At 44.2% G+C, this 14,660-nt stretch overlaps 1 protein-coding gene and 1 long non-coding RNA gene across 4 annotated transcripts in view; one reads left to right on the forward strand and one right to left on the reverse strand.

Moving 5' to 3' along the window:
- Positions 1-13,701, forward strand: part of tex2 (testis expressed 2) — a 47,830-nt gene extending 34,129 nt beyond the window's left edge. The window contains exons 8-18 of one of the 3 annotated variants that reach the window (XM_078797161.1): positions 1,866-3,594; positions 5,096-5,296; positions 5,467-5,815; positions 6,919-7,196; positions 7,258-7,401; positions 7,492-7,591; positions 8,884-9,004; positions 10,798-10,923; positions 11,100-11,312; positions 11,434-11,554; positions 12,501-13,701. In XM_078797161.1, coding sequence (XP_078653287.1) covers positions 1,891-3,594; positions 5,096-5,296; positions 5,467-5,815; positions 6,919-7,196; positions 7,258-7,401; positions 7,492-7,591; positions 8,884-9,004; positions 10,798-10,923; positions 11,100-11,312; positions 11,434-11,554; positions 12,501-12,650 — 3,507 coding nt within the window. In that variant the 5' untranslated portion in view covers positions 1,866-1,890 and the 3' untranslated portion in view covers positions 12,651-13,701. The remainder of the gene's footprint in view (positions 1-1,865; positions 3,595-5,095; positions 5,297-5,466; positions 5,816-6,918; positions 7,197-7,257; positions 7,402-7,491; positions 7,592-8,883; positions 9,005-10,797; positions 10,924-11,099; positions 11,313-11,433; positions 11,555-12,500) is intronic. The other 2 variants (XM_078797162.1, XM_078797163.1) reach the window with 2 other exon arrangements.
- A 269-nt stretch (positions 13,702-13,970) lies between these two features.
- On the reverse strand, positions 13,971-14,615 carry LOC131103112 (uncharacterized). Its single transcript, XR_009119549.2, has 3 exons — positions 14,386-14,615; positions 14,214-14,288; positions 13,971-14,043 (listed from the first exon to the last, which is right to left on the reverse strand). It is a non-coding gene; the product is annotated as an uncharacterized LOC131103112 (long non-coding RNA).
- Between the last annotated feature and the right edge of the window lie 45 nt (positions 14,616-14,660).

Below are 14,660 nucleotides of genomic sequence, written 5' to 3' on the forward strand. Positions count from 1 at the left end.
TACTTGACAAAAATGAATGCACATGAATGGAGTTCATGCAGAAATGTTCTTTATGTATATGTTTTTTAAATAATGTGCCAAAACTGTAATGGTAATGGTTTTATTTCATTTGAACATGCATCAGATTACAATTGAATGCATCCCATAATCAGTTCACAGTTCCACATGTCCAAAAGGAGTAGGAAGAAGCAAAGCTTATTAAATCCTACCCCTCCATCTGGTACTTTTACAATCAGTAACTGTTACATTTGTTCACTTCCTGCTTTCCTAATATAGTTCACGCTTTTTTTATATTTTTGTCACAAGGTGATATGAGCATCCAATGACATAATGGGTACCATAGTAAGTGTCAATATAGTGATATGTATAGCACATTATGACTGGTTCAAGACTCTTCATCCTTGTATTTAGCAAACATCAACTGTAGTTCTTCCCTGAGATCATATTTGTCCTCTCTTCTAGAGAAGTATTGGATGACATTTTTAGGTAATTGGCTATTTTTAGCCTTGTGCATTATTTTAGCTTTTTGAAGATGAACTATATCAGCAAGTTGAAGTATTTGTGATTTTAGAAATAAGGTGTTAGTATGTTCTCTGTAGGCGGCATTATGAATTATATTTAAAAAAAACAGTAAAAACCTTAAACCATATTAGGAAAGCAGGAAGTGAACAAATGTGACAGTTACTGATTGTAAAAGTACCAGATGGAGGGGTAGGATTTAATAAGCTTTGCTTCTTCCTACTCCTTTTGGACATGTGGAACTGTGAACTGATTATGTGATCACTCAATTGTAATCTGATGCATGTTCAAATGAAATAAAACCATTACCCTTTTTTGCAGTAGAACCAGAGAGCAATAAAGAGATAAATATATAGCATTGTGCTTGAGATGCAGTTTTTTTAAACACTTCTCTACATGTGTTTGAGGATATTTACCTTGAAAAAATTAATCGAATATCAAAATAGTTGTTGATAATCATTGATTAATTGTTGCAGATCTCATCCTTCCTCTTTTTTACCTTCTGTTTCACCCTGTTGTCCTCCAGAGTTTAATCCGTCCTTCAGGCTTGGATGACCAAAAGCACTTCAATTTAGACCCCCCTTTGTCTACTCCAACCTCACTTTCTCCCCACACCTATTCCTCCTCTCCCAACCCGTCTTTGTTACGCTACAATTTGGCATCTGCTGCTTCCCTATTTATCTTTATTTGCTTACTCTTGTGCTTCCATCACACACACACAAACACACACATGCAACCATTGTGACAAAACAAACAAATGGCAAACTATCCCATCCCCGCACAAAAAATTGCAACCAGAGAGTCCCAAGCGGCATCGACAATCCCACAAGTTAGCTGCTCGACTGCATCCATTTGTCCCGCCTCCTTCCATTAACGGCCATTTGTATGAAGCCTCCAGAGAGAGGGTAAACACTGTGATTGTGTGTGTGTGTGTGTGTAAGAACAAACAGGCACAATGACAACAGGAGGCCTCATTGAGTAAAATCGGCACATGATGGATGACTTTTTGCCGTGTTGCATTCAATGGATGCCGTGTTTCTGTAATCACCGGCGCTTGTGTTTTGTTACGCTTGAGGGGGAGGACTGAATGTCTTTTGCATTAATGGAATATTTAACTGTGATGCTGCAAGTCGGTATTTACATGCTAACAGTTTACCCACCACTTGTTTAGACTCTATGTTTACTATTACTATTGTAACAGTAGTACAATAAATAACTAGAAATATTGTACAGTAGTACAATAAGTACTCTTATTGTATTGTACAATAGCTATAGATAGATGAGTGTTTGGCATGAGTGTTTTGACCGTTATTGACCATGCACTGCCTCTGTGTTGTTGTCCCCAGGCTGTGAGCCTCGTGCAGGCTGGTGATGAGCAGTCACGGCAGCAGCAGCACCAGCAGCAGCGGTGGTGGTGGCCAGCATGCCGAGACTCCTCCCCCTCGCCACATGCCCGGGCCCAAGCTGCAGGTGCAGCGCTCCCTCTCACGGGACACCATCACCATCCACTTCTCCGCTCTGGGGAAGGAGGAAGACGACGAAGAAGAGGAGCTTTATGGAGTAGATACCGGAGGAGAACAGGAGCTTCATGGTTCTGGAAGTTTAGAGGTTTCCATGCCTTGTGGTCAGTCTGTGGCCGAGGGTCTTGAGGTGAAAGAGGAGCTGCTTTTTGAATCTACTGCTGTGGAGACCAACATTGGAGCTGCTGTGTTACATGTTTCTTCTAGTGATGGGACTCACACAAACGCCGCTTCTCCTGCCATGACAATCATTCCCACCAGTCCCCACTTGAGCGCCACTCCTCCCACCAGCTCCTCCTGGCCTTCTGATCGTCCCTCAGCCAGTATTCCATCCACAACGTCCAGCTCTTACTCCCCTTGCAAATCTGCAGGGCTTTCCTCGTCAAGACCTTTCCTCAGCCTGGTCAGATCCTTGTCTAATGACGTCGAGGCTCGAGAACCCGCCCCTCCGCCTACCACTGTTGCGCCGTCGCACGTACGCCACAGACACTTAATGAAATCTTTTGTCAAGTCTCTATCTACAGACTCAAAGGCTGAGAACCAGGAAGTATCTCCTCAGCATGTTCAACAAGTACAGCAATCCCAGCGGCCCCCTCCTCGAAACATGCAGCTCTTCAAACAATTCTCCCAGCCTCGTCTTTCCTCCACCCCCGTCATAGCCGGTCAGATTGGCGGAGACTCCAAAACGGCCCCCTCCTCTCCCACCATGTCCCCAGATGGTCGGTCATTCTTCAAGGTTCAAGAAGTAGAGGCCAAAATAGAAGACACGAGGCGGCGTCTCTCGGAGGTGATGTCGGACCCCTTGCAGCTCTTTAGTAAGATCATGGGGGAGGAATCGGGCACGGGTGGCGTAGGAAGTGGGCCTCATCGTGCCAGGTTGCTCTCCTCAAGCGCATCGGAGCTAAGCGGCATAACAGCGGTGAATGGACACTCTGAAGGTAACAGCTACAGCATCAAGGAGGAGGAGGGGGCAGAGGGCGACGAAGATGAAGAAACCCCCACTGGCAAGGGTCCGGATTCCGTCTTTTCCTCCTTTCCCTTACTGACACCAGCGCAATCTCTCAGCCAGACGTCCACATCCACCTTCCACAGGTCCCCATCTCTCACTTTGGGTCGCTGCTTTATGTCGGCGCTTGTAGCTCGTCAGGAAGACGAGGACTTCTGTGAACTTTACAGTGAAGACTTTGATTTGTGTACTGACACGGAGACGCCAGACGGGGATCACCTTGGATCCCGGGGTCTCCACACTGGTAGCACTGGGTTGTGTAGTGAACTGGACATGGAGGATGAGGAGAAAGAAGATGAGCAAGTGGAGACTGTGCCTTGGATTGGCCTGGTCGCCCTGATGCAGTTGGTGTACTGGTATCTAGTCCTTCCACTGCCACCGTATGTATGTGCAGTGGTCCATGGAGTTGCTGCTGGCTTTACGTTGGCCATCCTGGTTCTTTGGCTCTCAGCTCCACGGCGCTCCTGCTTGGGAACAAGGATGCGGAGACGCCACATAGAGCCGTGGAATGTGGCCCAGCTTGATATCAAGGAACCAGGAATCTTTAAGGTAAGACAAGCTGCCTTGACATTTATAGTATAGTATTCTACAAATTAGTAGAATTACTAAACCGCTGAAAATGACAAACAGCCATTTTGTGTGAACAGCTGTTGCTCAAATTGTGTCCAAAGTGTCAATACTGTGTGAGCGCCATTGTTATCTAGCACTGCCTTAATCCGTTTGGGCATGGAATTCATCTTCAGCTCCCTCAGCAAGGCCCTGCTGTTGTTGGAAGTGTGTTTGGACTCGTAATCATGTTATAAAAGTGCTTCACAACGTCACAGTACATGTCAGATTTCCTATTTTGCTCCATGAACCGCAGCTTCCCCAGTGCTAGCAGCACCCATGCATCCTTAGATCCTTGATGCTGTCATCAGTATGCTTGACTCCCGGCGTGATGACAGTCATTTTCATTCATTCATTTTCTACCACTTATCCTCATGAGGATCACCGGGGTGCTGGAGCCTATCCCACCAGTCTACCTTGTCCTAGGTATGAATGTGAGTGTGAATGGTTGTTTGTCTATATGTGCCCTATGATTGGCTGGCAACCAGTCTAGGGTGTACCCCGTCTCTTGCCCGAAAACAGCTGGGATAGGCTCCAGCACCCCTGTGACCCTCTTGAGGATAAGAGGTAGAATGAATGAAATGAATAAATATTATCAGTTTCTCTTATATTTCAAATCAGGGGACGAGGGAGGTGCGCAAAAAAGATTCTGTCCCTTGTGGGGGCATGACAGAAAATAATTGAGAAGCACTGGGGTATGTAAACATGGAACATACATTTAGTAATCAGCAGCAAAACATAGGTAAGTTTCAGGAAAATACCAGCTCCTGACTAAAAATATGAGAAAAACAGCTTTTTTCATTAATTCATTCATTTTCTACTGCTTGTCCTCACGAGGGTCGCGGGGGTGCTGGAGCCTATCCCAGCTGTCTTCGGGCAAGAGGCGGGGTACACCCTGGACTGGTCGCCAGCCAATCACAGGGCACATATAGACAAACAACCATTCACACTCACATTCATACCTATGGACAATTTGGAGTCGCCAATTAACCTAGCATGTTTTTGGAATGTGGGTGGAAACTAGAGTACCCGGAGAAAACCCACGCATGAATGGGGAGAACGGAATTGAACTTGGGTCTCCTAGTTGTGAGGCCTGAAATGTGAGGGGTGTATGTCTGTTTTTAAGATGCTGTTCTTCAAGCTAATTTTCAGGGTTTTCTTATCTTTAGAACCTCTCAGTTTGCTGAAATGTTCCCTGTTGTTTTCAGTCAAAATGGCTTTTTCAACCAAAACATCCCTCGGGACTGATAAGGCCTCATGAGCACCCGCAGCTACAAATTAAGGTTTTACAGTGTTGTACCTTTCTCCCGTGTGCTAGATCACTCAGTGGAATGGGTGTCCACCGCATTTTCTCCATCCTCTTCTATGAGCTCACTCAGCAGTGCAGAACCTCCAGAACCGGGTACTAAACAATTCTATCAGTGAAACGTCTTCCCCTCTCCAGGGCTGGATGAACGAGATTCACAGCTACGACCCGGAGATGTACCACGCCACCTTGACACACTCTGTTTACGTTCGCCTTGAGGGTTCCGTTCTGCGTCTGTCCAAGCCCAACCGCAACATCTCCCGTCGTGCCACACACAACGAACCCAAACCTGACGTCACCTACATCAGCCAGAAGATCTACGACCTCACTGACAGCAAGGTGATTTTATCTGCGTTTTATTTTGTGTAGCTTCCTGCCTCCAGTAGTTATACAGTACATGTTGGAAACTATTGCTGTTCCAGTATCTTCAATATTACTGCAACAACCAACAAAATCAACATTTATCATTATGTCTTCACTAACATTAAACATGTCTCCTCTTCCCAAAGATCTGCCTGGTGCCACAGAGCCTAGCGAGAAAAAGAGTTTGGAACAAGAAGTACCCCATCTGTATCGAGCTGGCTAAGCAGGAGGACTTCATGTCCAAGGCTCAGGGAGAGAAGTCTGAAAGTGTAGAGGACAAGTTACCAACACTGAGTGAGAAAGTAGAGCACGTGGACAAAACTGACAAATGTGAAGTATCCGCAGAGGAGCCAAAGAGGCCGACTTCAGGAGGAGGGGATCTGACAATCTACCTTTTTGGGAGGACTGGTCGGGAAAAGGAGGAGTGGTTCCGCAGATTTCTGCTGGCGTCCCAAATGAGGTCCGAGGGGCGAGGTGGCAGTCTGCCCAAGAGTGGTTAGTGTAACACACATTTAGGAAGACACATTGGTCTTGAGTGTGTAACTGTACGGCAATCAGATCTGTGCGTAAGCGCCGGCTTACAGACAATCCCCTCAAGTGAGGAGCATGAATGGGTCAGCAGGATTACATGTATTACTCTCCACTGTGGGATGTATCAAGATAATGACTCATTTAAAGCTGCACTGATGCTTGTTTGGGTGCACGACTCCACGATTACTGCCAAATTGAATGAACACATTTTAGGAACATATTCTACAGCAGGGGTCTCAAACTCAATTTACTTGGGGGCCACTGGAGCTCGGGTCTGAGTGAGACTGGGCCACATCAGGTTTTCAAAAAAACCCCCAAAAAAACGCATTTATTAAAAACAAGAAAATTCAAAAAAACCTCGCTTTGGTTCCAATTTTCTACAAGAAAAGCTCTGATAAAACATTCCACTGTTCTCAAATATCTTACTTTTTATTTTTCTACACAAAATAAGATGAAAAATAAATAAACAAATTAACAATAAAGAACATCAATCAATCAGTAATAAATAAATATAATAATAATAAAACGGCAAATAATAAAAACTTAAGAAACCACATACATATCGTTGGTGAGTAGACAAATTTTTTTTTTCAGATTAAAATTAACAAAGCATTATTAGAGCCCTGTAGACATGACAAAACACGACTATAGTCACATTTATACTCTTTTTATTTACAACATATTGCGCAACTGCAGGGTCCTGAGACACATGCTAACTCGCAAACTAGAGAGCTAGCGACCTAAACGGTAGCCTTCAAGTTATTTTTTTTAAACTTAAATAGCCAAAAACTTACCACTTCCACACGGATAGGGAGGATAACTATTAACAGTTATTTAACCTTTAACATGAACATTAATCAAACATAATAATTTTTTCTGGGTACATGATACCATACAGCATCCATATCAAACTAGTGGGCCGCACTAACATTAAACTTTGATATCAAGACGGGGGCCTCAAACTAGTGTCCTGCGGGCCACACTTGGCCCGCGGGCCGCATGTTTGAGACCCCTGTTCTACAGGATATGAATTGAATGGTATCATTTCTTCCACCCCCTCACATTAGCCTTTCAGCCCTCCCAAAGCCACAGCAACCAGTCTGTTGCAGGCCAGGACGTCGACAGTGGCAGCAGCGGCCGAGGAAGCTCCGACGAGCTGTGCCAACCTCAGCTTCGCCACCGGGAGAGCTCCTCAGCTTCTTCCTGTGGAGCAAAGCAGAAGATGCTCTTGGACTACAACCTCTACATGGCCAAGTATGTCAACCCTCAACCTGCACCCAGAAGCCCAACCACTGCTGACAGCCCTGGGCAGAGTCCTGAGAGAAGCCCCCAGACTACCAAAAAGGTAAGAAAATACTTCTGTTATACTTCATGAAACAACACACTGCTGTTTGTGTGGCCCTCAGATGCACAGCAGTTCAGAAGAGACTACAGAACCAGAAGCTTGGGTCAATGCTTTCCTGGGAAGAATATTCTGGGACTTCCTGGGAGAGAAGTATTGGGCCAATGTGGTCTCCAAAAAGATTCAAATGAAGCTCAGTAAAATCCGGGTGGGTGGTGATTTTAGCTAGAACACACAAGCAGTCATCTTTAAATGTCATTTTTGCTCTAAAGCTGGTTAAACCTTGTGTTTTTGACAGCTGCCATATGTTATGAATGAGCTCACGCTGACAGAACTAGACATGGGCTTTTCCATTCCCAAGATTCTCCGTGCCTCCAAACCCTCTGTGGACCACCAAGGTAGGAATAACCAGAGGTGGGAGAAAGTCAGTTGCAATTCTGAAGTAAGTCTCAAGTAAAAAGGTTCAAGTCGAGTCCAGACAAGGCAGGTCGAGTTAAGTCCAAAGTCATAGTCTTGAAGCACTGTTAAGTGTTTGCTAAGCCACCCCTTTGTTATTAGTTTTTAAACCTGATTGGATGGTGTCGGGTGGCACGGCGATCGAGTGGTTAGCGCGTAGACCTCACAGCTAGGAGACCAGGGTTCAATTCCACCCTCGGCCATCTCTGTGTGGAGTTTGCATGTTCTCCCCGTGCATGCGTGGGTTTTCTCCGGGTACTCCGGTTTCCTCCCACATTCCAAAAACATGCTAGGTTAATTGGTGACTCTAAATTGTCCATAGGTATGAATGTGAGTGTGAATGGTTGTTTGTCTATATGTGCCCTGTGATTGGCTGGCGACCAATCCAGGGTGTACCCTGCCTCTCGCCCAAAGACAGGTGGGATAGGCTCCAGCACCTCCGCGACCCTTGTTAGGAAAAGCGGTAGAAAATGAATGAATGAATGAATGGTGTCTTTCTGGAATGGACACATTTGACATTTTTAAGTCATCAGACTAAAGTCCGAGTCAAGTCCAGAGTCATTGATTTCAAAGTTTAGTGCACTTAGTCTGACTCGACTCCAATTCGCATGAGCCCACACCTCTGGGAACAGCCATCTTCTTCATTTAGCGTCACCATAACATCTATTACGCCATCATCATTATACAATCGATGACATTTCAGTTTCCGTCCAATTAAATCGCTTTTAAATGATTATGTCCAATAAGAGAGCTTGCATTACATAAATACAAATACAGACATGTTAAATCTTCTGCATTAGTCACACAGCTGCCAGTCGTATTCCCAGCGCTAATGAATGTGTTCTGCATGAGCCAGCACAACCATACACAAAGCACCACCAGTTGACACCAACAGCACATAATTAATTAGTCCTGGGGGGGCAGCATCACTCTGATGAGAGCAGCACATAAACACATTATGCATGAGACTATATTGAAAAGGTCATGGCCGCTAATATTTATGTTGTAGTGCTAACAACCGTAAAGCTACCACTAGTTTGGATTAAGTTCACTGTTGTACAGTTAGGATTCACACAGCGGGGGGATTTAAATCTGATCAAAACAGGAAGTTCACTCGGTGAGGAAGCTGCCCCAAGCCTGACCTTTTTATCCATTAGAGGATAAAACCTCTTCCTGGCGGCCATATAGGGCACACAAGACAGCAGTGTGTTGTAAAGGTTTCTCTCACCTTTAGGTTTATGGTTCGATCTGGAGGTCTCCTACACGGGCTCCTTTCTCATGACCCTGGAGACGAAGATGAACCTGGCCCGTCTGGGGAAGGAGGGCGAGGGCCTCGGCGAGCACGGGAAGGAGTGGTGAGGCATTTGTCTGTGACTTTGTGAAAGCAGTTGCTGGAAGACCATCAGGGAAAAGTTCAGGAAGCCAACTGATTCTGGTAGTTTTCAGTTTGGAGTCATAACTCAATTTTTTTTTTTTTTTTTTTTTTTTTTTTTACAATCCCTCCTCTTTTATATGAAACTTCTCTCTGGATGCTCACCACTATGGAATTGGCCAATACATGGTGAGTCTGACAGGTCACTGAAACAACCCTATGCTTGAAAAAAAGATTCATTTATTGCCATGAATGTACTATATGGACAAAACTATTGGGACATACCTCTTCATCAACTAATCATCAACCTCATAGTTCTGCTAAAACATAATTTTGAGACCTTTTGAACAGATTTAGTGCCACTTAGCTTTTACTTAATTGGTCTGTAATTCTATTTACATGCTTAAAAATAGTAGCTGCACAGTGGCCGTGTGGTTAGCGCGTAGACCTCACAGGCTAGCAGAACCGGGTTCAGTTTCACCCTCGGCCATCTCTGTGTGGAGTTTGCATGTTCTCCCCGTGCATGCGTGGGTTTTCTCCGGTTACTCCGGTTTCCTCCCACATTCCAAAAACATGCTAGGTTAATTGGCGACTCTAAATTGTCCATAGGTATGAATGTGAGTGTGAATGGTTGTTTGTCTATATGTACCCTGTGATTGGCTGGCCACCAGTCCAGGGTGTACCCCGCCTCTCGCCCGAAGACAGCTGGGATACGCTCCAGCGCCCCCGCGACCCTCGCGAGGATAAGCGGTAGAAAATGAATGAATGAATGCTTAAAAATACAAATATGACAATCAACGTCAAACAATGTAAGTAAACACAGTTTGCACACATTAACTATCCACATAAGCTATATTAATGTCATGCAATCACTATACAGTACACAAAAAATAAATAATTATGTACAAAAGCCATTATAAAATACCGATATGCAAAGCTGATTTTAATATATTTCTAGGCTGCACGGTAAACTAGTGGTTAACGCGCACGCCTCACGGCTAGAAGACTCGAGTTCAATTCCATCCTCTGCCATCTCTGTGTGGAGTTTGCATGTTCTCCCTGTGCATGCGTGGGTTTTCTCCGGGTACTCTGGTTTCCTTCTACATTCCAAGTGTGAATGGTTGTTTGTCTATATGTGCCCTGTGATTGGCTGGCGACCAGTCCAGGGTGTACCCTGCCTTTTGCACGAAGACAGCTGGGATAGGCTCCAGCACCCCCGCGACCCTAATAAGGATAATAAAGGATAAGCGGTAGAAAATGAATGAATGAATATATTTCTATTGAAGGTGATTTTTTGCATGGATTTTTGAGGCCCCCTGGTGGCCCTTAGCATTTGCCTGTTTTGACGACGAGGCCTGCCGGCTCTGGTCATCGTTGTGACCTGTGTGTTTTCTCATTCAAGGACACGCCTAGAAATAAGAAAAATAAACACAGAAGCTAATGTTAGCTTTTCTTGTTACAATATAGTCCTCTTTTTTTGTTGTCTCCTCTCCCCTTGTCTCGTTACCATGAAATATGGACAGATACACATATAAATAGGCATCAATAATAAAGAATATTCTGTAATACTTTTAACAGTATACTTTTCATATTTGAAAGGCAGTTCCTATATAGCAAATAAGGCTGTGGTAGAAATAGGAGGTTCTATTTTGACTTCCGATAGGTGTACCATGGTATCCCAATACTTTTGCCTTTCCATGTAGTGTATCACTATGGATCCCAGTGATGTTATTTAACATTCCATTCAAATCGAGTGTTCTTTTCCATATGCGACAGGTCAAGGCCAAGGACTTATTGTCTGGCAGACAGCGATGAGGAGTCGTCGAGTGCTGGATCTTCGGATGAGGAGAATGCTCCAGAACTTGTCAGCAGTGACAAAGCCGTTCTCCCTGGAGGGGAAGGGTGAGCAAACATCTTTTATGAACGATACATGGGTGGAAAACAGAATGCTTGAGCCTTAATGTAGCACCCGCCCACTCCCCCTCCGTCACAGGGGACTTAGCAGCAGGACATACTGGCGTTAATAAATAATGAACCTGACTCACTCTCCTTCTTTATGCTCCCCCCTGCATGTGTAGCAGCTATGTGGGAGGCCACCGACCCAGCAAGATTATGCGTTTTGTGGACAAGATCGCCAAGTCCAAGTACTTCCAGAAAGCCACAGAGACGGAGTTCATTAAGAAGAAGATGGAGGAGGTGTCCAACACGCCGCTGCTGCTCACTGTGGAGGTGCAGGAGTGTCGAGGGACCCTTGCTGTCAACATCCCACCGCCCCCTACTGACAGGATATGGTAAGTTTATTTCCTGTGAGGTTTTTACTTAGGAGCATAGAGAAGTGCGCCCTCTGTTGGGTATGTAGAGACTTGCAGGAATATTATTTTTAGAGTGGTTTTGCTTCCTTTGGGTGCTCAGGTACGGCTTCCGCAGCCCACCTCACCTGGAACTGAAAGCACGGCCGAAACTCGGAGAGAGGGAGGTGACTCTGGTTCACGTGACGGAATGGATTGAGAAGAAACTGGACCAGGAGTTTCAGGTACACCTGTCAAATGTAATAAAGTTACTGTTTATGAACCTGGAAGCCTTCAGGACCCGGCATGTAGCAGATGTCTCATGGTGCAAATTACCACCCCAAACAAACACACACACACACCACACACTTCAAAGCATTGTGACTTTCCCACACTAATAAATAACTAAGATAATGATATGCTTGGTGCTTGATAGCTACCCTGAGGTACACCTTCACACTAACGCAGCATAGTGCCTATTTCCTCCACTCTTATAGAGTAGAATAATAAACATTACTACAAAGGCAGGCAAACTATGGCCGTCAAACGTCTTAATCTGCCCCACTGGCCGTTACCCAATCACTAACATCGAAATTCTAGCAGGCAGCATGGCTTTTGGTGCTACAGTAGCATGCTTGAATTAGACAGGAAATAGTCAGATACAATCTGTAGCTTGTACAAAAAAGCGATCCAAACCACAGAACACCACACACCCATATATATTCCCACCGCAAGGCATGCTGGGTAGTTTATGGCACTCTGTGTTTGTGGCATTTTTACTTGATTGGAAAAATATGTTGCGGTCATCGGGGAAGTAAACAAAGAGAGAGACATACTCACATATTCCTGAGATGGATTCATAGTTCACATTGTTGTTGGAACAGGACTACCCAGCATGCCTTGCGGGCACTTGTATGTAAATAATAGTTTCAGTTAGATGTTCTGTTTAGCGCTTAGTTGGTATTTATTACCCACGTAGTAGCAGTAGTTGATTGTGATGTACTGTGTATTTTGTTTCACCGCAGTTCCCCTTTAAATAATATTTATATGTGGCAAATAATGTATGCATTATCCCTAATAAGACACCTAGTACTCTCTGTAGTTGAGTAAATAATATACTATGCATTAAAGCCTCCAGTCAATGCGTTTCTGCAAATGAGTATTTAGTACAATGTGTTTGTCCTTCAACAGAAAATATTTGTCATGCCAAACATGGACGATGTGTGGCTCCCCATAATGCACTCTGCCATGGACACGCGTTCAAATGCCAGCTCCATTGCCAACTCAAACGATGCCTTGAGGGGCCCAGAACCGGAGGAGTCTGAGGTCTCGTACATGTGAAAGACAGCCTGGAGCGTCTTGTCTTTTCGCCATGGCAATATAGGAATATCAGTACCGCACCTGAAGCTTCGCCATCACTTGTGGCCATGTTGGTGGCCTGTCTAGACTCTGTGTGGTGTGGCCCTTTGAAAAATAGCCATTTGGATTTCAACAATAGGAACCATTCAACCTGTGATGTACAGCGGCACCAAACATTTGGAGTTGTACAATGTATATTTTTGTGACCTTTCGCTAAAAGTGTGTTCGTCAGCAAACATTTGAAAGAAAAAAAGATTTGAGAAGTACCCCCATGTCTCCGTATGTACGCACGTGGAGAGCCTGTGCCTGGTACGTATATGCAAACAGTTCAACAAAGATAGAAAAAGAGAGCATGTTACCAACTGCAGGATGTAGTACACACTTTGGCTTTCAACTGTAATGCGTAAAAAGGTCTGAAAATGTACGTGTGGACACAGCAGCTAAACCTTTCCGAGGTCTGATGAATGTATTTCTTAGAGTCGCTCATTCACTTGTGCTTCTCAGCAACTTATCCTATTCAAAATCATGTGTTGCTGTTATCAATGCATTCTGGCCTAATGGTGTCAGATCAGTCAATTACTGACTGTTTCCTACAGAGGGCGCACTCACATGTGCGGTGCAGGTTTGGTTTGTCAAGGATGGAACACCTGCAGGGTGCACAGTATTTATTTCAATGGAATAAGTCGAACAAACAAGCTGTTTTACTGGATTTTAGCCATTATTTCTGTTAATGCAAATGCTTTTTGCGGATGTTTCTGTACTGTAAGCCAAAATGACAAAAGCAACATCTTAATTCATGAATCCATCGCTTTACACGTGACTTATGTTTTTGATATGTGTCGGTGAAGTGTCCGAGGCAGAAAGTGCCTTTATAGTAAGCAAACATTCCTCCCGAGTGAGCCACGACCATTTGTTTTGCCACCATTGAAGTGTGCCATTACTGTCATGATAAAACATTGCTGTTGTGTTCAGTGATGCCAGAATGTTATGGTTCAGGTCATTTGTGGATCAATAAAAATCCTTTCTGCGCTGATCAACTGTATCAAATCAGTTTTTGCTGTAATTTTAGGTGGATAGATGCACTAGTGTCAAGAGTATTTGCGCAGCTTACAATGGTCGTTGACTAGAATTAAGTGCTTTGATTTAATGTGACATTACAATAGTATTGCTGTGGTGTATAACAAACATTCATTTTTGTCACACGAAAGGCCAAAAAACCCGCTATAACCAAGTCACACCAAAATAGTCATGTTTGAAGCGTGGTGCCGAATGAGTTTCAAAACAGGAAAAATAAGCAGGTACTTTGGGGAGAGTATTTTATTTAAATATTTACTTTGTGTCAAGCGGTGGACTTCAAGGCATTAAGGCCCACTTCCTGTAAGAGAATACATGCAAGCGATTAGTAAGTCAGATATAAGAGATGGCGATTGATTTCTGATTGGTCGAATCAGTTTTTGTAGTTGACTTCATTACATATCAGAAGTCTAACGCACAAAAATCATCATGTTCAACCACAAGGAACTTTTATTTTGAAATTTTACTTACGCTGAAGACACGTGGTAGGCCATGCTCGACTTAGCCACGTGGCTAGCCATGCTCCCTACGAGCGGACAGTCATTCCTAAAAATACAACTATTAGTAAAAAGAAATGCTATAAGTAATAATACACACATCACGATATAAATTATTTCTGTTGACATTAAAGACAACTGCTTACCTTTCACGTTTTTCCAGCGTTGCGGGCTGGTCACAGCAGAATGATGCAACATGTGACGAATGAGTGCTTAGTTGCTTTTTTCAAATAACTCAACAACTTTTCACGTGTCACAAAAACCACTAGAAAACAAGCACATCACGAATTTAACCGCCATAGTAAACAACACCGCTTCTTACTATTACAGCTGTCTAAGAAGCGTGCGTTCTCGTCTTCCACAATGAAACCGGAAGCTTCGTATGCCGGTTTATACCGTTTCCGGCATGCGTGTTCTGTCC

The sequence above is a fragment of the Doryrhamphus excisus genome, linkage group LG16 (genome assembly GCF_037039965.1).
Source record: "Doryrhamphus excisus strain RoL-2023G ecotype Guam linkage group LG16, RoL_Dexc_Guam_v1.1, whole genome shotgun sequence".
In the NCBI taxonomy this organism is placed as follows: domain Eukaryota; kingdom Metazoa; phylum Chordata; class Actinopteri; order Syngnathiformes; family Syngnathidae; genus Doryrhamphus; species Doryrhamphus excisus.